Here is a 27,296-nt window from a genome sequence, read left to right as displayed (position 1 = left end):
CAGAATCCGAAATAGGCTCTAGTCTCTGAGCTGTCAGCACAGAGCTCGATGTGGGGCTCAAACTCACGAACCATGAGATCATGAACCAAGCCAAAGTTGGACACTTAACAGACTGAGCCACCCAGGCGCCCTGAATGTCTATGTTCTATGTTCAGCACCTAAATAGTCTGGGAATATTGTATTTGCTCAGTAAGTAAGGAAAAAAAATGAATGAATGATTGAACCTGCGTTTTAGTCCTGGTCTGCTGCCAGCCAGTTGTGTGGTTTTTGCCAATTTTATTTCTTTGGGCCTCATTTTCTTAATATTGAAATGAAGTTGTTGGAACTAGGTGATATCTAAAGTTTCCTCAACCCCCCTGTAGTTTTAACTCTTGTTAGAGGATAAAACTTGAATGAGGGTCATAATTAGTTTTTCATAGATTGACCTAATTAGGTATCTTTGCTTAAATAGCCCTACTTAATAGCTACTTTTATCACTTTTACCAAATTTGGTTTTATTTAGTGAAGCCATTTCTGTGCTTCAGTAGATAATCTCAAAGGAAGCAGTTCGGTAAAAGGGAAAAAAAACCCCAAAACCCAGAGTTTTGAGTTCAGAGAGACCTGGATTTGAATGTCTAATCCCTTCTGCATCATTTCCCAAATTTTTTGAGAAAGAAAAAACAAAAAAAAACCTTATTGAAGTATATAATATGCATACAGAAAAGTGGATATGTCATAAGTGAGTAGTTCAGTAAATTTTTATAAACTGGACACTACTTGTGTAACCAGTATCCCTAGAGGCCCCCTTAATACCTTCCCTCCATCATAGTGATGCCTGCCTATCCCTTTCCCAGAGGTAACTATTATCTTGATTTCTAATGTATAGATTAGTTTTGCCTGTCTTTGTACTTTATGTCATCTGAACCATTCAATATGTACTCTTGTATCTGGCTTCTTTCATTCAGTATTATGTACATTAAATTCATTTGTACTTTGTGTAGCTATAGTTTGTTCATTTTTACTTTTCTATCTATAGCTTTTCTTTGTGTGACTATAACACCTTTATTCTATTATTAAAGGCTAGTTGGGTTGTTTCAAGTTTCAGGCTATTATAAATAGTATTTCTGTGAATATTCTAGTACTTCTGGTGAACATATAGAAACATTTCTGTTAGCTGTATACTTAGGAATGGACTTGCTGGTTCAAGAATAACCCCTTCCTTCTTTAAACATCAGAAACATTTAACAGACCCCCACATGATGGCCATATTTGTAATATTAGTTTAAAAAAATGCATGATAGAAATTGACAAGGAATTTAATTCATCTGTGTAAGATAATGTCATTAGGTTGGGAATCAAGGTATCACTTAGGGCTGTGTAACTTCCCTTAGATTCCATTTCTTTATGTACCACACTTGGTCTGGATTTCCATATCATAAAATGGGGATGGAAATACTCATCCCAGAAAGTTGTTGAGGATTTGATTACTTAATTTGTGAAAGCACTTAGTACAGTGTCTGGGATGTGGTTAGTACACAATAAGTAACGATTCTGTTTTGCTGTCCTTACTTTGTAATAATGCCCAAGTAGTTGCAATAGATTGTGGTAAACACATCCTGAATTTACTCTTCTATCTCAGCCACTTCAACTTCAGTAGTCTTTTCACAAAAGTGATTTCTAAATCTGTCATCTTAGTACTGACCTCTATATTGGACCTTTAACTGCTTCAAACTGAACTAATTTAGCCTGCTTCCCCACAACCCCAACCCTGCCCCCTACCTCGTAAGCTTTTCCTTCTGACACACTACTGTTTCCTATTAAATAGTCCCACCTGGGGCACCTGGTTAAGGTGCTTAATCAGTTAAGCATCTGATTGTTGATTTCTGCTCAGATCATGATCTCACGGTTTGTGAGATCCCCTCTTCCCCCCACCCCATATGCCCCCTCTTTCTCTCTCTCTCTCTCTCTCAAAAAAAGTCCCAACTTTCTTCCAAGTACCTAAACTTGGTTCCTGGAATATCAGAATGGAGGGAATACCAAGAGTCATTTAGTTTTAGTAAAGATACATGCATTAATTGGGGCGCCTGGGTGGCTCAGTCGGTTAAGCGTCCAACTTCGGCTCAGGTCATGATCTCACCGTTTGTGGGGGCTGTGTGCTGACAGCTCAGAGCCTGGAGCCTGCTTCAGATTCTGTGTCTCCCTCTCTCTCTGCCCCTCCCCTGCTTGTTCGTTCTGTCTGTCTCTCGCTGTCTCTCAAAAATAAGCAAACATTAAAAAATTTTTTTAAAAAGATGCATCAATTTTCTGCAGATGTTTCTGGGTTTTTTTTTTTTTTAAAGTATGTATTAGCACTCTTGGAATACAAAGATAAGACATAGTGTCTGCCTTTAAGCAGCTGACACTCTAGTCAGAAGGACAGACAAGTATATTGATACATTTATTCTAAGTGCTATGTGATTGTGGAGTGTACTATGGGAGCAACTCTAATTTCAACTGGGCATCTAGGGAGGTAAAATTTGAGTTTCAGAGTTAACTAAGAGAAAAGCCTAAGGACATTCTGGACAGAAGGAACAGCAGATGTGAAGACACAGAAGTAAATAGCATGATGCTTTTAGGGAATAGTACCAATAATAGCCAACATGTATCGAGTATGTACTGGTGTGTACTGGTGTCTAAACCTGTTAAATGTTCAGCATAGCTAGAATGAAGGGTCAAAGGTACAAGGCAGTGGAGGGTTTGGTAGTAAGTAAGCCTAGACGATTGAGGCCTAAAATGCAGATCTCTAGAGTCCTGGTGCAATATTTTTTATCATCCAAAATTCTTTTTGAAATGTATAATATGGTGTATTGGTTGAAATGAATAGGCCATTTCTTCCAGGCCTCTGACTCTAAAACCTGGACTCTTTTAACTGTATTTGTTGAAGTATATAGTTAAGCATTTTGTAAACTTCCTTAGACAAAAAAAAAAAAAAAAAAAAAAAATCACAAAAGAGACATTTGAAACCAGGTTGCCCTGAACTTTAGTTTTGTGTTTGTCCCCCCTCCCCCCCGCCGTGCTCCCAGGTCTCTGAATTTTCAAGGTATTAAGTCAGATAAAGAGAACAGCCTTTATGGTTGTCCTACTTTTCCTCTGCTCCAGATTCTTACACGTTTTCCAGGGCTTGGTTCAGATGTTACTTTTCTAGAAAACTTCCCAGCAGTGCCAAAGTTAAATATTTTTCTATTTGCATCAGACCTTTTTCATACAGTTCATACTGTTCACTAGTTCCTTGCTGTATTTACTTACATGCATGGCTTCTCCACTAGGTTGTGATAACTAACTTTAATGTTCTCAGTACCTAGCCCATCATCATAATAGTAAGGACCATCATTTATTTCTTGCCTTCTGAGTCCTGGGCCCTGTGATAGTTTCTTTTTATTTATTATCTTTGATCCTGAAAACTTCTGTATTGTAGGTACAATATTGTTAAAATCATTTCACAGGTAAGGAAACTGATGCTTTAGTTAAATATAATCTTGTCAAAGATGATAGATTTTATCAGTAGTCACTGTTTATCTGACTTCAGACTCACTCTTAATCCATTATGGCAAGCCACCTTTTCCTAAAAAAATATTTGACTAAATGTATAAACAGTGTTTTTGTACACTAGTTGGTATTTGACCTAGACCATACATCTTGCATTCTGAATGTACTTGTTTTCTTTCAGTAAACATGTATTAGCTTTACTGAAGATGTGAACCTGTTTCTTCCCCAGCAACAGGGTCATTATTCCTCTTCCCTCCCCATGATTGGGAAGTTGAACCATTCATCTCTCTTTTCTGTATATGGGTATAGTGGTGAGTACCTATGGAGAAAGGTCACCTTATCCTCATTTCTTTCTTATCTAGTCTATAATTTAAGATTAAGTGCGTAAAATGACTTTAGTTTGCCAGGGAGGCTGGCTTACCTTTTCCTATCAGTAGTCTTCTGTGGATCCAAATGCATTATTAGCCTGATACTCAAAACTAACTGGTTATGGGGCGCCTGGGTGGCACAGTCGGTAAGCGTCCGACTTCAGCCAGGTCACGATCTCGCGGTCCGGGAGTTCGAGCCCCGCGTCAGGCTCTGGGCTGATGGCTCAGAGCCTGGAGCCTGTTTCCGATTCTGTGTCTCCCTCTCTCTCTGCCCCTCCCCCGTTCATGCTCTGTCTCTCTCTGTCCCAAAGATAAAAATAAACATTGAAAAAAAAAAATTAAAAAAAAAAAAACTAACTGGTTGTAAGTAATCCCATTGATATGTCAGACAGGTCTACAACTTTTAATAGGATTTTACTTATGATAGTACAGGAAACATTCAACTATAGTTCTACTTTATGTGCTCATCTGTAGTTTCATTAGAAACTGCTAGCATAATTTATTTGTGAGAAAGTCCAGACTGAATCTTTGTTTCTGTTACTCTTTGTGAAGAATTAAATACATGTTGAACATGTATAAATATTTGAGCTGTTTTACATTTTATATATACATTTATATTTTATACTTTAAAATCAGTCTGCCAATCATTTTAAACTATTATCTATTTTCAGTTTTCATATAATTGATTAAAAACATTTTTTTATTATTTATTTTTGAGAGAGAGTGGGAGCGAGAAAGGAGCACAGAGAGGGAGACACAGAATCTGAAGCAGGTTCCAGGCTCTGAGCTGTCAGCACAGAGTCTGACTCACTCAGGGCTTGAACTCAAAAGCCGAGAGATCATGACCTGAGCTGAAGTCAGACGCTTAACCGACAGAGCCACCTGGGTGCCCTGTATTTGATGTTTTAATGAAGTTTATCATTTTAATCTTATGTTTTATTAGGCACAATCCTTTAACAATTTTTGTTGAAAAAATTTTAAAGCATTAATTAATTAATTGAGGCCACCATGAAGTATATAACATATTACAGAGAACTGTTCTCGGGGCCATGGGAAAGAAGACCACAAAGACACTTAAAGTTTTGTTTAGGAAATGATACACTAAAAAAGTAAAATCCAGTCAAACACGAAATAAAACAGTATAAGTCAATGAGACGAGCTGTAAATCAGATATTATATTCGTTGTCAAATGAGAGCTGCAGCCTTCAAGTGTTAGAGAAGTTCAGAAAGGGAGGCAGTTGCTATGGATTAGGGCATATACATTCTCTGGTGAAAACTGCTTCTTGATTGAGGGGGATTTGAAAAAGTCTTAAATATTACAGTGGTTCGTAGCCCTCCGAAGAGCCATAGCACATAAACATGTAGTATATCTAGGTTAATAAAATTTTCTGGGAATGGGAGAAGCAAACTAAAAGTGCCTTGGGGGAAAGTGGCAATCATGAGAAACTGGGCACCGAAGGACAGACAATAAGGTTTAGGTAAGTAATGAAGAGAGGGTGTTTTATAAGTAAGAATTGTAGAGAAGCAGAGTCAAGATAGATTTCTTGGAGAAGATAATTTTTTAACAGTTGAGATTGGGTATGTAACATGTCTTACATGCGTCTTAATACTAAGCCCCTAGTTATCTTGAAGAGTAAAGAGTAGGAAAATAAAATCTTAGGATTTCATTTTAAACATGTCCAAATTCAAGTGTTGTGGTAGATTACCTATTGTGCCTACATGTTCATCCTTTACCAGTTTTCTGACTGGAGGTAGAAGGTCATTTCATTTCTTCATGCAGGTATGTTAGCAGTACTATGTATCTAGCAGACTTATTAGATATGGAGTTACCGTTCTCTTGTGCTTTCATTTATTCACGAAGTTGCAGAATATCAGAATTTTAGAGAATAGGGAAAACTGTAGAGATTGTTTAGTTTTAAACTCCTCTTTTAGATTAGAAATGAGGAATTTGAGGCTCAGAAAGGTTGAGAGACCTATATAAAGTTCCATGGATATTAGTGGCAAAACCAGACTTAGGTCTTCTGACTTCTGGTCAGTTGCCCTTCTCACAGTATCCTTCTGTCTAGTAGAAGCTTCATCTGGAAACAGAAGTCTTAATTTTAGTGATTTATTTATTAAGGTCTAACCAGATTATTATTTCTTTCTTCATTTTGTCAAGAATGTAGAAAGGCAGTGGGGGGGGGTTTTACTTTTTCACTTTATTAGTCTTAACCTTAGGCAACTTATTTAACCTTTTTGCCTAATGTTCTTTATATGTTAAGTGGGGATAAGAAAACTTATCTAATGATAAAGTGGCTGTCAGGATTAAGTTAGATGGCCTTTATAAAGTCCTTTCTTTTATGCTTGGCATATCTTAAGAATTGAGTAAAATTTTTTTCTTTTTTTTCCCCTTTTTTCTCTCTAGAGCACTTAGCACATTGCATTACAATTATTTATTTTATATACACCAGGTGGGGTTCCTGGAGATTTTCCCCTCAGTAATTTATCAATTTTATAGTCATAATATGTGAACTGTGAATATATTCTTAAAACAAAAAATGAACCATTCAAGCTACCCCAGGAATTCGCTACTAAAACAAACATAGGAATGCTCTTGTATTTCATTTGTCTGTTAGAGAAGAATTAACTGTTGTTCATTTTTAATAGTCCTAATTCTATAATAAACTGACTTTACTTCCTATATTGTTACTTGTTTGAGGCTTTGCTTTGACCTTAAGAGAGAATTATTTCATTTATAGTTTTTCAAAGAAAGTGTATTGATTCTTTCATTTGGCCCTGGTCTCTGTCCCTGACTGTTTCTTTGATTGCCTTACAGATCTCTGAGGAACATGAGTGCAATGATGAGGTTTCTCAGGAAGATGAGGGGTTTATGGGTATATCCCCTCTTTTACAAGCACATCATGCTATGGAAAGAATGGAAGAATTTGTTTGTAAGGTAAGATGACAGTTTCTTGTTATTCCTATGCTATATATTTAACCCTTCCCAAACAGAAACCTTTAAGGAGAGCTGCCTTTGGTTTACTCTGGGGATAATCTGTAGCAAAATGGAGACAGAAACAATATCATGACTTTAACCCTTTTTAAGACAAATTACATTTGTTTGCCTGCAGCAGCCATGATAAGGTTGTGATAAAACTAGAGTATCCATCTATTAACAAGTGTTTCCTGATGTAAGTTAACAGAATAGATGTCTTGTTGATAGTTTAGATAAGACAGGATGAAAGTTGTGTGTGGGGGGGGGCGGGGTTGGAGATGATGCCTAGAGATACTGAAGTCCCAAGTGCCTTGAATCTCTTTTGTTATTTGACTGTGATGGCAAATGTGCTAATTTTGCTAAAGATTGTTTGGCTAATCAAACTACTTTTTATTTTTATTTATTTATTTATTTATTTTTTAAAATTTTTTTTCAACGTTTATTTATTTTTGGGACAGAGAGAGACAGAGCATGAACGGGGGAGGGGCAGAGAGAGAGGGAGACACAGAATCGGAAACAGGCTCCAGGCTCTGAGCCATCAGCCCAGAGCCTGACGTGGGGCTCGAACTCACGGACCGCAAGATCGTGACCTGGCTGAAGTCGGACGCTTAACCGACTGCGCCACCCAGGCGCCCCTCAAACTACTTTTTAGATAGAAATTTCCTGGTTTTCATGAACATCCAGGATTTCCAATTTAGCTGGCATGTTTTCAGTCTCTAAAGTTTTTCTTCTAACACATTATCTGATTCTTTAAGACCTATTGTGGGGATTTTTTTCCTTCTAAATTGGTAACTGGAATTGGGGGTGCTTTCTTACAGAAAATAGGGACACTGGTAAATTTACAGCTACTTGATAATCTGATCATTAGATAGGGCTCTGACAGATCTAAAGTCATAAGTCAATCTATGATTGTATGTGTAAATAAATTCATCTGTTAAATATTTCTGGAGAACTCTTGATCATTTAGAGAGAAATTTTTGTGACTCTTAGCTTTTTCATGGGTTTCATGAAACCAAGACTTTTTATGCCTGTGGTCTTGGATCCTGAAAACTAAATTAGGTTTGCTTATATTCACAGTGGTGGTGGAAATAATTGGGGCCAGTTGACTCTAGAACAGTATCCTTTGGAGAAGAGGATGAGAAGAGGACATTATAGACACCCCTTCTAAGATAAAGGGATGGATGAAGAGTGGTGAGGGAGGGGTATAAATATTTATGGGTCTACTTAGAGCCTAGGAAATTTTAATCAGTGTTTGAAAATTGGTGAAGAAAAAACCAAGCAAAACCATAGCAAAAAGCCAAGCAAAACAATGCATTCTTTCTAGTGATTGCTGTCTTAGGAGAATGAATACAAAAGTATATAGAAGATACATTTTGTTTTTCAACAAGCAAATTTGATGGTAAATCTCTCAAAGTTGGATATTTAGTGTCTGGGCCATTAGGAATTTTTAATATTTATAGATCAGTGGGGTCCTATTCTCTTTTATTCTTTTTTATTCTCTTTTTCTGAACTAAGTAAAGAATAAAGCAAATAAAACTTACAGTGTAACAGCTAATGGGAGAATAACTAGGGCATTTGTTTGCTCCAAACTATGATTTACTGAAGAAAACTGAATGGAGCACAAAAATTATTACCATTCCCTTATCACCCTCTAGAGTTTGTCTGTGAGAGTGGTCTGAAGGGGCTTCCTGTGACATGACATTCTCCAGGCTTGCTTCACCTGCTGCCGTAGTGCACCTGAGTGTACTTGACACTAGAAAAAATTTTTTTCTTGTATTGGAAGCAAGTAAACAGTAGTTAAAATGAAGTGTCCTGTGGCCTTGCTCGTATACTTACTATCCCTTTTGGAAAAGCTTTTCTTATAGGAATAGGGGAAATAAAATCATAAAATCTTTATTGAGTGTCCAAGTTTGATCATGGTCTCTTTTTTCCCAGCCTTCAATTAAGAATAAATGTTTTGTGCGTTAATGGTCTAATACGAATCCAGTGGACCATTGCTCAGATGTTTCTTATATGCAGTGCCTTTGTTCTGCTTATAAATGAATATGTATTTGCCTAAGCTGTGATCCTATCCTTTTTACAATGGAGAGGTAAAAGAGGATGCCTGTTTGGGTTGGCATTTGGATGGACTCCCAAGTTGAGAATTGAGGTTGCAATGTCAGTTGAATATGACACTAATTTCAGTATAATTATGAAAGTATATCACCTTGGCTCAGTTTAGTCCGTTAGAATGTTTGTTTAGAAACAGTGGAGAAAAAAATTGATATTATATGCAAATACAACTAGTAAGAAACTCAACATATTCTTTCTGACTGCAGAAAGTGTTCATTTTGACTGTGTGGGATAACACAATAGCACTTTTCATATGGTCACACAGAGCTGTTTGCATATTGTGAACTACGGAGCAGTTGTGAGGATTGATTTCTCTTTTTCTCTCCCTGTTAGAATATAAAATTCTCCCAAAGTGAAACAGAGTAGCATCTTATAAAGTTAACATTAACAGTAACTATCTTTTTTCAAGTAAAAATTAGATAAAAGAAATTAAGTATCTTGGAATGTTCTCTTTCTCTCCAGAAAGTCCTTATACCAGTAAACATTAAAAATCTAGATTAGTCTTTTGGCATTATTATTTTTTTACTGTATGTTATGAACAAGCATGGAATGGTCAGATTTGCACCCGTAAGTGCAGGCCTCACAGTTTGAGTTAGAAGGTGAGACAGGAAGTGGGGAGGCTAGAGAGTGAGTGAGTTTCAATAGTGTTAAGAGGGCCACGTCTACTCTTAAATTGTTCTCATTTCCTTTGGAGTTACACAGAAGATCAGTTCTTTTATAAATGTATTTTAGTAAGAAGGATTAAGGATAGCAGAGAACAGGAAGATGTGGAACAAAAGTCATTTTGCATAGTAGAGAGAGAGAGAGAGAGAGAGCGCCAAGTTTGTATAGCCTAGCCGTGTTATTTGTCACAAGAACCCTGGGGGATAAGTGTGGGGGTCATTGTCTGAACCTGAAGCCTGTAGGTCGACTACGTACCTGGCATTTTTCCTTGTATCCTTCTGGTTAGTAGAAATAAAGTTAGTTCAGGATTAAGTGATCCTTGTGATGTGTGCTCTCTGGGCTGAGAGACATTAAAAGAAACAGTGCAGAGGTTGACAAACTTATTTTAAGGAAGAGTACCAAATTCCTGACCCTTTCCTGTTAGAGTCTTTGGGGGAAGGACAGTGAAGAAAAAGGGAGAAGGGGAGGTGGTGACGAGACTTGAAGGGCAGTGATGGTTGAGTTTCTTTGCCATCTCTCCAGCATGATTGAGGGTGGATTAGTCATTAACTCTTAGGTAGGTAATAAATACCCTCTGGGGATGGTCAGGATTACATACCATCTGTGGGGTGGATGCTGGGGCTTGCTTTGGGTTATTTCATTTGATCCTTAGGAAGTAATCAAAGTATTGTTACCTTCATTTTATAAATGAGGAAACTGAAGCTTGGTGATTTTCTTTTTCTTTTTTTTTAAGTTTATTTTTGACAGAGACAGAGTGCGAGCTTGAACTGGGGAGGGGTAGAGAGAGAGAGAGAGGGAGACACAGAATCCAAAGCAGGCTCCAGGTTCTAAGCTGTCAGCACAGAGCGGGGCTCGAACTCACGAACTGTGAGATCATGACCTGGGCCGAAGTCAGACGCTTAACTGACTGAGCCACCCAGGCACCCCTTGGTGATTTTCTGATTAAAGCTCCTTCAACTAGTTAATAACCGAGATCCAAAATTTTGACTGCTGTGCTCTTTCTTCATCGTGTTTGTTGTGGTAGGAAGAGAAGGGAGAGGGAGAGATTTTAGCAGAAGACACAAAAGTGATTCTGATATGTTGTTGGGGTCCAGGAGCAAATGTTCAAGAAAGAAATCTTGAGACATCTTTGGTGCAAAAAAGGTGGTTTTATTAAAGCACGGGATAGGACCTGTGGGCAGAAAGAGCTGCATTGGGGTTATGAGTGACTGATTATATACTTTTAAGTTGGGAGGAGGTTAGGGATAGCATAAGTCTCTAAGGAATTTGGGAGCAAGATTTCCAGGACCTTGAGGGACTAGCTGCTATTAAGAAAAGATCATTTACTACTGCCTAGTAAAACCACTTGTCATGAGACCCTTCAGATGTATATCAGTGGGCCATATGCTTGGAGGGTGATTGCTAATATGTATCTTGCAGAGTGGGTAAAGATAAAGAAAGTTTCCAGAGGGATCTTCATATGTTAAAGAAGACTTATAGGATCCTGGAGTTCAGGCTAATGTCAAGTTAAGGTTGCCTTTTGCCTCTTGCAAAGTATTAACATTGAGATCAGTGAGTTCCGGGAAGAAGGCCACTCTGCCTGTCCCAAGTACTTGTCAGTGGGCTGTAAGTTGTAAGGAAATTTACTTTTTTCTTTTGCCTTTGTTCTTTACATCAATTCTGTATACCAACTTAACTATTAATAGGGTTCTGTTGACTGGAAGCCTTACCAATAACATAAACTCAACTATACTGTATTCTTACAATAAGGTAAGCTAGAAAAAGAAAATGTTACTAAGAACATCATAAGGAAGAGAAAATTCATTTATAGGACTGTACTGTAAAAAATCTGCATATAAGTTGACCCATGCATTTCAAACCCACATTCAGGGGCAACTGTACTTCTTTTTTCCACCAACAGAAATATTAAATATAAGAACGGTCATATTTGATACCACAGGGAATTTTCAGAGGTAAAGTTTGTTGTGGATAATGAAGGAAGGAGAGTTTGTATATGTGGACCTCTCACCCTGCCTTTAGCCAGACTGAAACCAAGCTTGAAACCACTCCTTTAGGGCAACCAGTGTTGCTATGTTGACACAACCACATACGTATTTGATACTCTTATTCCAGGTATGGGAAGGCCGATGGCGAGTAATCCCTCATGATGTACTACCAGACTGGCTCAAGGATAATGATTTCCTTTTACATGGACATCGGCCCCCAATGCCTTCTTTCCGGGCCTGTTTTAAGAGCATTTTCAGAATACACACAGAGACAGGAAACATCTGGACCCATCTCTTGGGTATGTAATATCAATGGTGTCAGGAATTAGTGATTCACTATATATTTTTTTCCCCCCATGTATTTGAGGGTTAAGGATAAAACTTAAAATGTATTTGGGACTTGCCATTTTGTTTTCTGAATTTCTAATGATAATTTCTTATTGGTTTACTCTGTGGTTATCCTAATTTGCACTTTGATTTTATTATAGCTGAGTCATATTTTTCTCTACTTAGATTGTCAACAGTGTCCTTGAACCAGGCCAAGGCCATTTTGCTATACAAAATGTGTATAATATTTTAATGAACAATGTGAGGAGGGTGGTTATTTAATAGAAATAAGCTGATTTTGGGGGAGCCTAGGTGGCTCAGTCAGTTGAGCGTCCAACTTAGGCTCAGGTCATGATCTCACAGTTTGTGAGTTCGAGCCCCGTGTTGCTCTCTGTGTTGACAACTCAGAGCCTGGAGCCTGCTTTGGATTCTGTGTCTCCCTCTCTCTGCCCTTACCTGCTTGCACTCTGTCTCTGTCTTTCTCAAAAATAAAAATAAACATTTAAAAAAACCCTGATTTTTCAAAGTCATTACTTAAAATATTCACAATTTTAGTTTCACTTGAAGTAGAATGTGATCTATAATTTTTTTCCCATCATGATTGCATATTAAAGAAAGGGTACAATGAGGGAAGATTAATCTTTTCAACAAATGGTATTCAGGAAAACTGAGTAATTATATGTAAAAGAATCAAGTTGGACCTCTACCTCACTCCATATACAAAAGTAACTCAAAATGGATCAAAGACCTAAACTAAAACTATAGAACCTAGGCAAAAACACAGATGTAAATCTTTGTGACCTCGAATTAGGTGACAGTTTCTTAGAATTGATGCCTAAATTTGGCACAGGCAACCAAATTAAAAATAGATAAGTTGGACTTTCTCAAAGTTAAAAACTTTTGTATGTCAAAGGACATTATCAAGAAAGTGGAAAGATCACCCACAAAATGGGAGAAAATATTTGCAAATCATACAACTGATGAGGATCTAGTAAATAACTTTCTACAACTAAACAAGAAAAGGACAAGCATCTGAATAGACATTTCTCCAAAGATCTACAAATGGCCAGTAAACACATGGAAAGATGCTGAAGTGTCAACTCTGTTTCAGTTAAAAAAAAAATGATGCTCAACATCATTAGTCATTTTGGGAAATGCAAATCAAAAACTTTGAAAAATGTAATGAGATACCACTTTATACTCACTAGAATGGCTATAATCAAGAAAATGGAAAATAACAAATCTTGGCAAGGATGTAGAAAAATTACAACTCTCATACATTGCTGGTAGGAATGTAAAATTGTTCCGTCTTTATGGAAAACAGTTTGGCACTTCCTCAGAAAGTTAAACTGAGTCACTAGCAGTTCTGCTCCTTAGTTAGGTACTCGAGAATATTGAAAACATGTTCATACAAAAACATGTATACAAATGTTTTTAGCAACATTATTTGTAATAGTTGAAAAGTAGAAACAATCCAAACATCTTTCAGCTGGTGAATGGGTAAACAGGATGTGGTATATCCATACAAATGAAGTATTATTTCACCGTAAAAAGAGATGAAGTACTGATATGTGCTGCAGCATAGGTGAGACTTGAAACATTATGCTAAGTGGCATAAGCCAGACTGTATGATCCATACACATGAAATGCCCAGAATGGGAAAATCCACAGACACAGTAGATTGTGGTTGTCTAAGGCTGTGGGGTAATGGGGAGTGGGAGATGAATGTAATAGGTATAGGCTCCTTTTTGGGGTGATGAAAATATTCTGAAATTAAATAATAGTGATGGTCGCATAACATTGTGAATATGTTAAATCTTTTCTGGTTTACCCGATTTGACTTGCATTTCATATCACACATTTGGCTTCCATTGTGTCTCCAAGTTCCTGCCTGCTAGTGTAGTAAGAGTGGAATAGAGAATCAAATCCAGCTTGTTGCTGACTTCCAACTCAGGGGTAAAAGATTTATTAAATAGATTGAATAGTCAGTCACATAGCACATGTTTAACTTCTCTCTTTTTTTTTTAATGTTTGTTTATATTTGAGAGAGAGGGAGACCGCATGTGTGGGGGAGGGACAGAGAGAGAGGGAGCAGATGTTTAACTTCTTAATTTCTGTGCCTTCCTTGTGTTAAGTGGCCTTTCCCTAAGTAATAAAAACATGTATCTCATTGTGAAAAAGAGCAGTTGAAAAACTGGTTATGAAATAACATAAATGAGCATAATTTATTGTCCTTAACTTTTGAATCTATTGGGTCAATGGACAGGACCAGAGAAGCATAATATTCCTTGACACCTGTTGGTGGAGGAAAGCTGTATGTCTTGCCAGGGTTTGGAGGTATTAGAATTCATTGCAAAGCAAACATAAAATGGACCTTTGAAAGCTGGACTCCAATATATGTGCTAAAAACTAACTAACTTACTTTCTTTCTCTTCTTTCTTTCTTTCTTTTGTTCTTTCTTTCTTTCTTTCTTTCTTTCTTTCTTTCTTTCTTTCTTTCTTTCTTTTGTTCTTTCTTTCTTTCTTTAAGTTTATTTATTTTGAGAAAGAATGTGAATGGGGGAGGGGCAGAGAGAGAGAGGGAGAGACAGAATCCCAAGCAGGCTCTGCTCTGTCAGTGCAGAGACCAACATGGGGTTCAAACTCAAAATTCATGAAATCATGACCTGAGCCATAATCAGCAGTCAGGCGCTTAACTGACTGAGCCACCCAGGTGCCCCACCAAAAACTTTCTAAATGAAATTTTATACTAGATCTAGAGGTAGAAGTGGAATAATTTAGCCTTCTAAGAAGTAGCAGCATTGTATTTTTTTTGATTATGCTGTTAGATAAATAAGTTACTGTATTCTACAAACTCATTTTTTGAGGCTGAGGAGTATAGGGTACCAACCATGTATGAAGTAGACCAAAATTTTGGATAAGCCTCAGTTATTTGGAACATTTTTCTTATGGAACTTTTGATTTAGATATCATTATGATTGTGAAGGACTGAAAGCCTAATGAATATACAGCACTGTTTCTTCACAAGGATAATCTTTTCTCTCCCCACACTCTTTTCATAGGTTGTGTATTCTTCCTGTGCCTGGGGATCTTTTATATGTTTCGCCCAAACATCTCCTTTGTGGCCCCTCTGCAAGAGAAGGTGGTCTTTGGATTATTCTTCTTGGGGGCCATTCTCTGCCTTTCTTTTTCATGGCTCTTCCACACAGTCTACTGCCACTCAGAAGGGGTCTCCCGGCTCTTCTCTAAGTACGTATCTGAAAGCCTACATTGTAATCAAATATTAGAGTCAGTGGTTAGGGAAAAACATCCAGTAGAGTAGGCAGAATTCTTGATACCATCTGAAGAGAACTTAAAAAAAAATTATTTATTTAGTTTTTAATTTAAAGCAAGCATCCTAGTTTGCCTCTTGGCTGTTACTGCTAGCTCATGTCATAGGGGATTAATTGGAACCTGTAGTGGGCAGTACTTTTTAACATCAAATGGATTTTTTTTTCTTAATTTAGACTGGATTACTCTGGTATTGCTCTTCTGATTATGGGAAGTTTTGTTCCATGGCTGTATTATTCTTTCTACTGTAATCCACAACCTTGCTTCATCTACTTGATTGTCATCTGTGTGCTGGGCATTGCGGCCATCATAGTTTCCCAGTGGGACATGTTTGCTACCCCTCAGTATCGAGGAGTAAGAGCAGGTAAGAGATACGGGAGTTTTGCATTGGACATTGATTTATTTACCAGTCATTTATTAAAGGCCTACTTGGCAAGTCTTATGCTGTGTACTTGCGATGCAAATATAAATAAGTCATAGTTTCTATTCTTCGAGGGCTTTTTATGTAGTAGTGTTCATCAGTTATCTTAAAGCACTAGAGTTTAGGGTATTGTGAGCTTTATGAGCTGATGTATATATTTTGTAATTCACTTGAGTTTATGACTATATGCTGTCCATAAGGCAGCAAGTGGCTCTGTAACCTTTGTAAAACAATGATTATTCTTAGTCTGTCAGCTTGGAGTATACTTTTTTTTTTAGTGATTTGTTCTTTTGTTGTTGTTATCATTTTTTGTTTTGTTTTGTTTTATATTTTTATTCTAACATGTGTACTGCTTAGGTAAATAAAAACTTCACTCCATACTGATTGTATTCTACTCAAGTAGGCACCATACATCTCTTCTGATGTAAGGATAAAGAGGCTTTTTATATTTAGGATAATGGCTTGTTTAGCTGGAGATCATATGGAAAGCCAAAAGGCCTTGGCTGAGCTTTCCTGTAGAAGTGTGGAGTTCAGAGAGACATGTTTTTGTCTCCCAGTAGCCTGGGGACTCCTTGTAGCCAGAACCATGTCTTCAGTTTTCTATCCACAGTGCCAAGCCTGGTGCTGAGAATGAACAATTAGTAGTAAAAGGAGTATGTTTTCTTTTGACCTTTAAAAAAACAAAAACAAAACATTGAGTATTAAAATCCAAGCTGCGGTTCTTCTACGGTTACCTAGAAGGTTAGAAGTTAGAATTTAACTTCTTGTTAATGACCACTGTTAGCAACAGTCTACCAACTTCCCTTTTTAAGTGATTATATGAGCAGATAACCAGTGGTCAGGATTGGCGTCCAGTAGTACTTAATTGTGGTGCTAAGCCTGCTTAAGCATGTGAGATAAGAAACATTCTGCTGTGATACAAATCAGAAGAACCAAGTTCCTGAGGCTCTGACTTCCAAGAATGATAGGAAAGACCAGTAGAGCCTTTATTTAACACGTAGAGGGAAATAACAAGTGAAACAGGATCATGATGATTTTTCTTCTGTGAGGAGTATTGCCATTTTCCTCTTCTCTTAGAGATGTATGTATATACATATATTGCTGCGCACCAGCAGTGTATTTGGTAATGTCCAAAGCAAGCAATATGCCTCTTGTATTTTGAGAGTTAAAGATCATTTTTAACTGTGTCAAAATGTAGGAGCAGTTACTGGCTGCTGAGAGGTGTTCCTGTGGTGTTTTGATGGACACATATTTGTGTATATATTCATAAGTTCACACACATATAAATTACTCAGCTTTTTACAGACTTTTACTTAACATTCTATTTATGACAGTCTGGTAATTTTTACTTTGTTTTAGTTCACTTAAAAAAAAATTGTTGATTGAGATCACTTAGTTGATCTTATAACCTAGGTCCTATCCAGAAGTTTGAAAAACACTGCTATAAATGATCTGGAAAGCAGTAGGGCTGTGGTGGAGTGATTCTGATAGATTTCTGTACTGGATTGGTACTTTTTGGGCCTGGGAGCTTTCAGGAGCAGTCGTGCCCTCCCCTCCGCCCAGTTGCCACCTCCACCCTTTCACTCTGCTTAAACGCCAGGAATATCTGGTGTTTCACAGGGAAGATAAAATATGTAAAACTGCTCTGTTTTGCAATCTTTGTCTATAAAGAGGCAACATTTAGGGAAGTTTAAACAAACTCCTAGAACTGTCTATTCCTGAAACCCTTAGCGACACAATTCTGTACCCTTTGAGGACTGCTGACTTGTTAAACTAAGCATCTCTTAGCGGGAGGCTCCTTGCATTTGTAAATAGATCTGTCTTTTAGAACTTAGCTGTGCTGTCTGGTGTGGCAGTGTCCAAGAGTTTGAAGAACCTTTTTCCTTTCAAACAAGAAGCCAGTGTTGCATCATACTTGAAATATTCAGTTTGTAGAATTACTAGTACTGTATTTTAATATTGACTTCTTCTTCCTTATTTCTCTTCTGCATTTTTGCTTTATTCTGTTCTTATGATTGCTAGGAGTGTTTTTGGGCCTTGGCCTGAGTGGAATCATTCCTACCTTTCACTATGTCATCTCGGAGGGATTCCTGAAGGCTGCCACCATTGGGCAGATTGGCTGGCTGATGCTGATGGCCAGCCTCTATATCACAGGCGCTGCCCTGTATGCTGCCCGCATCCCTGAACGCTTCTTTCCCGGAAAGTGTGATATCTGGGTAAGTATGATCAGGGGCAGTTAGTGTGTATACATACATATCTGTTAGTTTGTTATTGGAAGACCGGGGAGTGAAATCATTGAAAAAGTTTTAGACTAGGAATTGAGAGACCTGTATTCTAGTTGTAACTATCCCTCATTAGTGTTTCTCTGGATAAGTACAGTGATGACTTCTACTGAGCACTAACTTGGTGTTGGCATGGTACTGGGTGAGCACTTTACATAGATTACCTCATTTTAATACATCGGCCGTATAAGGTATGGCAACTTTTATTAATGTTTTCATTTTACAGATTAGGAAATGTGGTTTAGGGAGACTAGCAACATTAGGACAAGTTACTCCTGGGTGGTAGGAGCAGAATTTGAATCAGGCTAGTCTGATATCAGAATCTGTGCTCCTGTATACTACACTGAATTGGCCATGCATTTAGTTTGTTTTGGTTTCCTCATTTGTAAAATGAGGGTGATGGACTAGAGTTTTTACCAAAGTCCTTTTTGATACTAAAACGCAGTGATTTGTAATGAGAGATTGAGTGTGTATATGTGTGTTTGGTTACAATAGGAGGTAGAGTTAACTAGATTGTGGTTAAGAGAGAAGGAAAAAGGGATGCAAAGAAATAGAAGGGACCAACAGATGGAAAATTTTATAACTGAAATTGGCCTGAAACATTTTCAATAGGTATAGAATTGGAGTGTTGTTGGATATGAAGTCTGACCTTTGGAATTCTGTTCCTCAAACCTGTTGCTGATTATTGTAGGCTAAGTTGATCACCTAGTCTTCAGAGTTTAATTTAGTCCTCCTAAAATGAAGATAATACTAATTTAGGCAATCTTTCAGGTTCAAATTAGTTAATTTATCTTTTGGAGATTGCCTCATTGTCATTTTGATGTTGATTATGGAGATAATTCTCCCCCCACTTTTGGGAGAATGAATCCCCATTGGTTTCCTAGGAAGCCTTTCTTGGGATGTGACTTGTGGGTACTTCTAGTTTACACCTTTAGAATCAATATCTTTCCCTTGATGAATACTGTTTTTGCAACTGTACTTTTTCATTTTGAGAGTATAATGAGAGAATAGTGTAATTTTTGAAGTGATGTTTGGTGCACTGAGCAATTGATAGCCCCTTTTAAGAAATGAACTAGCATTCAAAGAACAGATTAAGTCAGAAAAAAACATCACATGCTTATAGACCAATTTCTTATTTGAGAAGGAATTAAAAGGCCCTGGCTTCCCTAGTCTTTTGATACAGTATGTTCATGTAATTCCAGACTCTTAGAGCTGAGCAGACATATGTTTTGACCTTCTACCTAATCCTAGAAATCCCTGTAGTTTTTCTGGGAGAGAGCAACATTTAAATGGCCATAGCTCTGGTGCTTTATTCAGTCCATGATAAAAATCTCCATCAGCAATGAGAAAAACCTCCCCATGTCTAACTGCAGTCCATTGCTGGGCAAGGAGGAATCCTTGGGCCTTTGATGTCTGTTGGCAAGAGTATGTGTATGTCATTTGCCTCTGAGTTCACCAGATACTCCAGTGTTACGTGTGCAAATCTTCATGGTTAAAACTTAGTGACAGCACCTTGATTTCTTTGGGGATGGCTAGCCTTCGGTTCAGCAGAATGTGATATGCCTAATGGATGTTCCAAGATTTGTGGACACTTCGAATTTGAGCTCTGTCACCTCCATTCCCTGTCCTGCTCAGCACAAATGATCTGAAAACTCTTTAGCAGACTTTAATAACGAATGGATTTCTCTCCCCCTCCCCACTCCCCCTTGCCTCCAGTTTCACTCTCATCAGCTGTTTCACATCTTTGTGGTTGCTGGCGCTTTCGTTCACTTCCACGGTGTCTCAAACCTCCAGGAGTTCCGTTTCATGATCGGCGGAGGCTGCAGTGAAGAAGATGCACTGTGACACCTTCCAGAAGCCAGGGACTGTGACCCTGAACCAAGGCCTGTGGTACCTGCAGGCCTCTCTTACTGGCCATCGATGCCAGTGCCAGAGGAGCCCCAAAACTTTGACAGCCTCATGGGCTTTGTGATGCCCCTGGGGCTCCACCTGGTACATGGCTGAGAAGAGAAAAACAAAAATAAATCATACCTCAAAGGATGGAGTGCATCAATTTGGAGAAAAGGAGAAATGGCCCAGACCTTGACTTATACTTGGGATCTATCAGTTGAGGGCTCTGCAAGACCCTTGGCAAACTGGCTTCTGATCCGTGTTCATATTTATTTGTAGAAGATGGGAAAACAGTTTAGCTGGTGGTTTGTTCTCCCTTTCTCTCTCCTTAAATCAGTAATACAAACAAATTTAGGTGAACATTTGTATCCTATTAAAGGGTGGGAATGTGATTTTAGATGCTCTTTTGGGAGAACAAAGAAATTAATGTAAATAAGATTTCTAACTTACTGTTTAAATAAGAATTTATATAAATGTTTAAAACATAGGGGTAGGGGAGGGAAGGGAATTTTTGTATAGAATGAAACATGCAAGTACCACACACTGTTTCAATTTTGCACAAGGTGACTGTAGGAGGTTCAGGTGATGGCCCCAGAATGTATAATGCCTTGGTACACCAAGGTGCCTTCTAAAGGCTGACATACCTTGGACCCTGGGGGGCAGAAAGTACAGCCCTAACCCAGTGATCACATGACCACTCTCATGTCTGAGAGCTTTTGAGAGTCCTGTGGTAGAGGGAAGCTGTATGTGTTTTCTCAGTGGAAGCAGCACGTGAGGCTAACAGGATGTGTTAGATAAAGGCTCTAGTTAAGGTATCATTTGAGAGACTGACTGGTTGTGCTGATAGTGACCCCTTCTAAAAAGTAGAGCCATCTACTTGGGAAAATCAGTTATGCCAACAAAGGGGTAGTGGAGACAGTAGGAGGAGCTCTGGAAATGTCCTGATCTGATTACTTCCTGGCATCCTATTCAATTTTGTGGTGATTTTTATCTGATTGAAGGGATGTGAGTTTTCCATATCCTTGCTATAGAGCTCTGGAATGCCCTAGAAATTTCCTTCTGTTAAAGTCACTGCCCTAACTACCTTTCTTCCTCCTGGGAATGTAAATGGACCTTTCCCTGGCATCACAGTTTCTGGCATGGAGCCAGCTACAAAAGAGATTCTGACTTGTCCAGGTGCCTCCTGAGCTCATTTACATAGGTTGGAGAATGCTTCCTTTAGATCAGGAAAGATGAATTTCACCTCTCGCATCGCTTAGTAAGCCTAGTTTGTGATACACATATCAGCTGTCCTTCGAGCAAGAAGGCCAGTGGAACTCTTATAAAAGCAAAGTCCAGTACCCACCATGGAGTTTTCAGTATTCTCTCTCTGAACCCCAGTTTTGGGGGATAGCATGATGGGAAGTTTTAAAAGAAAGTTGTTTGTTACTGCCAGGGAATCTGGTACAGTCCTTAATCTGTATCTTTAAAGAGCTACCAGGAATAGAAAAATGAGTTTTCGTGCCCCAGAGGTACCCTCAGGGAGAGTGGTAGGGGAAGGTTCTGGTTCATAGAACCCTGAGCTTGGCTCATAGGCAAACCACCGAAATAGCACTTGAGTCTTAGGTTACTTGCTATCATCCAAGACTCCAGGTGATTGAGTTACACCCTGGGGATTGTGGGCTTTAGAGGGAAACGTTGAGGCCCTGAGCACAGGGACTGGCACCAAATAGGTGCTTGGGAATATGGGGAGGGCCTCCTTTTCAGTAATGAGTTTCCTTGGTCATTATTCTCCTTTCTCTCCCCTTCCAATCTCCAGTAAAAGCTGGGAACCAGGAAGGACTCCACTGGTAGAACTTGGAAGGAACTTGAGTGTTTTGGTTCTGAATAAGGTAACTGCCCTGGGTGCTAGGGGACCCAGCAAAAGACTGAGTGGGTGACAAGATTGGTGCAGTGCCTGACAACATAAAGAACAGTATTACTCCCTTTGAGGGAACAGCCCAGCAGGTCAGTGGCCATCGGGAAGAAAGCTCACTTAGTCTCATGGAAGCAACAGCACATATCAGAAGCCAGACTTGCTCTTCGGTCATGCACTTTGGGATACAGGGTGTAAGATGCAGCCCTGTAACAACACCAACAGAAGTAGCAGTTTCCGGGCCCAGTCACCCCACACCCCAAAGGAGGAGCTGAATCTGGTTCAATATAGCACAAACTGTTAGGAAAAATGAAATTAACATCAATGATGCGTAATTCAGTAAAAATCTCCCTCTTTAGGGTGTGTGTGCGCGCGTGTGTGGGTGTGTGCGCCCATTTATATGTGTGTGTCTATGTGCAACTCACTACCAGTAGCCTCACTGTGCACTTGGTCTTCACAGTGCTTGCTGAGAACTCTCACCAGGTTGGCGCCTGAATGCCTTACTCTCAGCATCAGAGGCTTGCTTGCTCTGTGCAGATTTTTAATTTTCTTTGTTGGCCCTAGGCTGGTTAGGACCTCTACAGCTTCATTCACCATTAAATAGTGGCCTTTTTCAGTATTTTCCCCTTCCCCCTTTATAAATTGCTGAAGCCACAAAGCACATTTTTGGGGATCATAGAAGGTTGGGGTTCCAGAGAGGCCTCTGTGTGATGGTTCTATTCATCATGGGATTTCCCTTACTTGCTGTATTCTCAACTTCTAATAAAAAGAACCAAATGGAATATCAACTTTTGTTGTGTACTTTTTTACTGGTTCAGCTTACCTCCCTTGAAGCCTTAATTTAGACACTGAAGCTTATCTTCAGAGACTTCCCATTCTCAGTGTATAAGTCAAAGTATGCCCAACTCACTTTTCCTGACCTTTCTTAAACTTTCATGACAACTGGGACCAGGTTAGAATGGAGGGGAGAGCTAACTCCAAGGCCAGTTCTCAATTTATGGTTAAAGTTTATAAGAATAATACCTAACATAATGGACACTTCATGGGAAAGTTTCTGTTGAAGGACTCTTGACATCTCAGATACCTGTAACCACCTCCCTGTGAACAGATCAGTATTATTCCCTCATTTCCTGGATGAGGAGACTGAAGCTCAGAAAGGCCAGGTCTGAGTCTCTTGTGCCAGCACTCTTCACAATAAGAAGAAAGTTTGGGTTAAATCTCATGTATGTTGACTTAAAGGTTTTGGGATTTGTTAACCCTTTGTGTAATTTACAAAAGAGGAATCCCAACCCCTTTGCCTTGGGTAAATTGTTTTGCAAGGGGAATTTCCAATATTTGAATTCTCGTTTTTAAGTATAGATCTAACTTTAGGGTTTCCCTATATATTATCTGTGTATAGAACACTGGATTGCATTCTCTTCTGAGGCCTTTAAAAAAAAAACACTTGGTTTTTTCCTAGTCTTTTGCTAAAAACGGTCTATATGCTCCCTTTCTCAGGTGATTTCTGTGGATATTATAAAGGAAATAAAGGGTAAGTTTGAATTTTGACTTTACAGACTGCTAGGGCTCTGAGTTCCCTAAAGAAGCTCCTGGCAATGTTGCTTTAAAGTTATCCCAGAAATAATATCCTTGTCTCTAGAATATTGTGCTTCAGTTACAGCACATTCTGTATTTTCCTTCCCTCACTGGTCATGAACTATTGACCACTGCTCCCTGTTTCCTAATGTGCAAAGTTTTTCTGCCTTCAACTTTTTGACTTGGTGGAAACAAGGTCAGTTTGCCTCTTGTAACTTCTACTTGTGATGGCCTAGGGGAAACTGAGGAAACAGGAAATCTAGCTGCACGAACATGAAAGCCTCTCATTATGGCCCACTACCATCCCTTGCCTTGGCTATGCTTACCTGAAAAAAGAGGTAGTTCAGAGTTAGGTTCTGCCATTTGCCAGTGACCTAGGAAGAGTCGTTTTATTTTCCTAATGCACCTTTTCTCACCTGTTAAAATGGGCTTCTATTCTTTGCATCTTTCACTGAGATTAACATTTCTCAAAGTTTACATAGTGATTGGCTGGCATTTCTGCCAAACTCTTAATCTGATCCCTCCCTTTTGTCACCCTCTTCCCTGTATTTACTTTTCTGGCTTTAAGATATGTCCATTTCCTTGTCCTCCTAAACCAAAACTTCACTTAGCATTATGAAGTAGTGAACTCTTAACCTGAAAGCACTTCTATTAAAATGTACAAAATTATTAGGTGGATCTACTAGTTAATGTATCACTGGTACTGAGAAAGCATCTGAAAGCAGCTTTGAGTTACTGGTCATCCAAAGGCGTGCAACATTGTAAAGAAATGTCAAGATTCTGTCTTCCAGAATCTTGTTCTTTATTAAATGACTTTGGTTTTAACTTTGTTCCTCTGAAATCAAAATGATGGCTCTTTAGCTTGGGCTAGGCTGCCACCTGCTGTCCTTTATTCTGTTAAAAGAAGAAAGGAATAGTTTTGACCTCAGGAGCTCAAGAGAACATTCTGTTCTGCCAGGCAAGGAACAAGGCTAGTTATCAGAAGTAGTTCATTCCTTCCATTGGTTCTAAAAGTGATTTCCCAATTTTATGGTCTCCTCTTGGCCATGCAGAGGCATGGGGATGAAGCAGACAAAACAAGGCCAGGAGCTGCCCCAGCACTTCTTTTTTTTTTTCTTTTAATTAATTTTTAATTTTTTTTATTTTTGAGAGAGAGAAAGAGAGCGTGAGCAGGGCAGGGGCAGAGAAAGAGGGAGTCAGAGAATCTGAAGCAGGCTCCAGGCTCTGAGCTGTCAGCACAGAGCCCGACGCGGGGCTTGAGTTCATGAACCATGAGATCATGACCTGAGCTGAAATCAGATGCACACTTAACCAACTGAGCCACCTGTTCACCCCCACTGCCCCAGTACTTCTAATCTTGGTTTTTAAATTACATAGCTGAGATGGTTGATAAATTGCCTGAAAATGCTCTCCCTGGTTGGGCAGGGAAGACAGGCCTTTCAAAAGACAGGCTTGCTGTTTTGGGGAGAAAGACAAGCAGCCTGTGTCTGGGAGTTGGTAGTAGAGGTTGGATCCTGTTGGAGGCCAGAAACAGACAAAGAAAGGCAGAGGGAAGGCCATGGGTCCTGGTTGGGTGGGGGTGGGGGGGCAGGGGGGTGTTGCTGGAGCAACAGTTAGGAAGTGTTCATGTTGCCATGCCTGTCACAGTGAAGTCTTATCATGAAGGTGGTGGCAATCGAGGGGGCTGGAGAAAGGGTTCCCTGATGCTTTCTTAACCACCTGTGCCAGGCAGACAGACACCTGTGATCTTTGCATGTTATTCTTGGCATCCAAAGTGTCATATCTTGGCCCCACCTTCACAAAATGAGGGAATAGAATAATAGTAGTTAACATGTAATTCATGCTTACTATATGCCCAGCACATTACATGAATATCGTACTCAAACTTCATAAACCTCTTTCAGTAATTGGCAGTCAATTTTCAACTCTGTGCTTCTATAATATGGAGCTAATAGCAGTACCTACTTCAGAGGTTTGTGAGGATTAACTGAGTTACCTGTTACTTACCAGGTACCTGTAAGCCTTGGCCATTCCTAGCATTATTTATTTTGCCACTTAAACTGGCTGAGCAAGTGAGCTTGAGTCACTGTCTTCTCTGAGGCTCGATTTCTTCAACTATAAATGGGGCTGTTAATGCCTACCTCGCAGGCTTGTGAGACTAAATGGTGAAAACAACGTCAGGTAATCAATAATACAAGGCATGTTACAAACACTGCATGAACAAGGCCATACAGAGTCAGCCTACTCTAGGGAAATGGCACTATTTGCTGGTGGGAAGCTTGTACTCTGAATTGTGGAGGACTGGAAGGAAGGGTTCCCTGAGGCCCTGCATGCTGTCTGTGCCTGTCATGGGATTTGGCTGGACCTCCTCATTGGAGGTTGGTTAAATTTAAAGATCTGAGGCCACCTAAAGATTTCTACATGGTTCTATCTTTAATATTGCTCTCATAGTGGAGACTGCTGTCTCTCAGGAGCCAGGTCTGAGGGAGAAGGAGGAGGAAGCTCCAGGGCCTTGAGACTCCTGCGGGGAGTTGTGCATGTGGATAAGTTCTTAGCTAGCTAGAGCTCCCCTCTCAGTGGACTTTGCTTTGCATATTGGAATGTTCCCCAAAGTTCCAACCCGAGGGATAGAGTCTGGTAATGTCTTGCACCGATTAGTGGCTAGAAAAAGACTGCCATGGGACCTGGACCTCCTGCGGAGTCTGGAGCTACCCCTCAGGAGACCCCTCGCCAGTCCACTGTGAAGGACTGTTCTTTTTTCTGGGACCTCTATGCTTGGCTACAGCTACATCTATACTTACGCCACTTACATCACCTTCTAGTGCAGCAGCTGTATATTTTACCCTATTGGCATTTTCTTAGATACAAAAGTTCCTGTATGTTAGAGCTTTGTAAAGACATTTTTAGAAGTTTTTTAATGGCAATAGTTTGCATATACCACAGTAATATAAAAGGATTTAATACCTGTAGGAAAAGAGTTTTTCCCATTACTATTTACTTTCCTGCCTTCTCTCTGTCTCTTTTTCTCTTTCTGTTTCTCTCTCACACGCACACACAACTTTTTTGAGTAGCAGCTAGGAAATTGAGCTACCCTCTACCATGCATCTCATTTTGAGAAAGCTGTATTTCAGGTTGATGAAGCATGTTCTTCATCTCATTTTCTGCTGTTGGCCTCATTCTGCCCCTCTTTCTCAGTACCTTTAAGTTCTTGGATTCTTCCAAAGTCCGACCAGGTTCATTAGAAACAGCTGACCCTTGGCTGGCTCTGGACTTCTGGAAAATAGATGGAATTGAATTCTTTTGTCTTCGTCCAAGTTGAGCTCATGCTGGGCTCCTGAAGAGGAGGTAGGAAGGATGGGAGGATGCCCATCGAGACTTGGGGTGGATGGTACTAGACACCCTGGAAGGTCTTTGAGAAGTGGTTTCTGGTTCTGTCCAGGAAGCTCAGGAGGCAGGGACCATTAGCCTAAGATTGAGATGAACAGTGACCTGGGTGATAACCCAGGTGTAGTGAGGTGGATCCCACACCAGTTTTTGACTCTTTAGAATATCTCTGCAAGGACCATCTCATCAAAACAGAGGTCAGATTGGGCAGGTGTCACCGCAGCAACTGGGGTGGAAGGACCCAGGCACACAGAGGTAGCAGGAGCATGGGGAGCGAGGCTGAGAGGTCCGAGGTGCCACCACAGTCCTGGGCATTTTCCTGTGAACCCAGAGCAGAGATGAAAGGGTAGCATTCAAGATGAGGCAACCATCCCCACCAGAGGAGACAAGGAGTAGGGAGGAGGGTCTCTGGGACTAATAGGAACCAAAAACCTAGAGTAAGAGGGAAGTTCCAGAAAATGGAGGAAGCACTGGCACCTTTAGGTTGTTTGCCTTGTAGGGAAAAGTAGAGTCTGTACACTCAGACCAAAACTGGGTTCAAGCCTCTGCTTGTCCCTAGTCTTGGAGTGGCTGTGGGGCCATGCCTAA

General features: G+C 39.5%; 2 protein-coding genes across 5 annotated transcripts in view; one reads left to right on the top strand and one right to left on the bottom strand.

Moving 5' to 3' along the window:
• Positions 1-22,534, top strand: part of ADIPOR2 (adiponectin receptor 2) — an 80,111-nt gene extending 57,577 nt beyond the window's left edge. For all 4 annotated transcript variants that reach the window (XM_043563511.1, XM_043563509.1, XM_043563510.1 and 1 more), the window contains exons 3-8: positions 6,688-6,807; positions 11,734-11,905; positions 14,995-15,181; positions 15,439-15,626; positions 17,706-17,899; positions 19,682-22,534. In XM_043563511.1, the coding sequence (XP_043419446.1) occupies positions 6,688-6,807; positions 11,734-11,905; positions 14,995-15,181; positions 15,439-15,626; positions 17,706-17,899; positions 19,682-19,810 (990 nt within the window). In that variant the 3' untranslated portion in view covers positions 19,811-22,534. The remainder of the gene's footprint in view (positions 1-6,687; positions 6,808-11,733; positions 11,906-14,994; positions 15,182-15,438; positions 15,627-17,705; positions 17,900-19,681) is intronic.
• Positions 22,535-26,205: 3,671 nt separating this feature from the next.
• The window catches only part of CACNA2D4 (calcium voltage-gated channel auxiliary subunit alpha2delta 4), a 118,319-nt gene continuing 117,228 nt past the window's right edge, over positions 26,206-27,296 (bottom strand). Inside the window, exon 38 of the mRNA XM_043564717.1 lies at positions 26,206-27,027. Coding sequence (XP_043420652.1) covers positions 26,923-27,027 — 105 coding nt within the window. The 3' untranslated portion in view covers positions 26,206-26,922. The remainder of the gene's footprint in view (positions 27,028-27,296) is intronic.

The sequence above is a fragment of the Prionailurus bengalensis genome, chromosome B4 (assembly GCF_016509475.1).
Source record: "Prionailurus bengalensis isolate Pbe53 chromosome B4, Fcat_Pben_1.1_paternal_pri, whole genome shotgun sequence".
In the NCBI taxonomy this organism is placed as follows: domain Eukaryota; kingdom Metazoa; phylum Chordata; class Mammalia; order Carnivora; family Felidae; genus Prionailurus; species Prionailurus bengalensis.
Note: the sequence above shows the minus strand (reverse complement) of the source record. Positions and strands in the feature narration are given on the sequence as shown.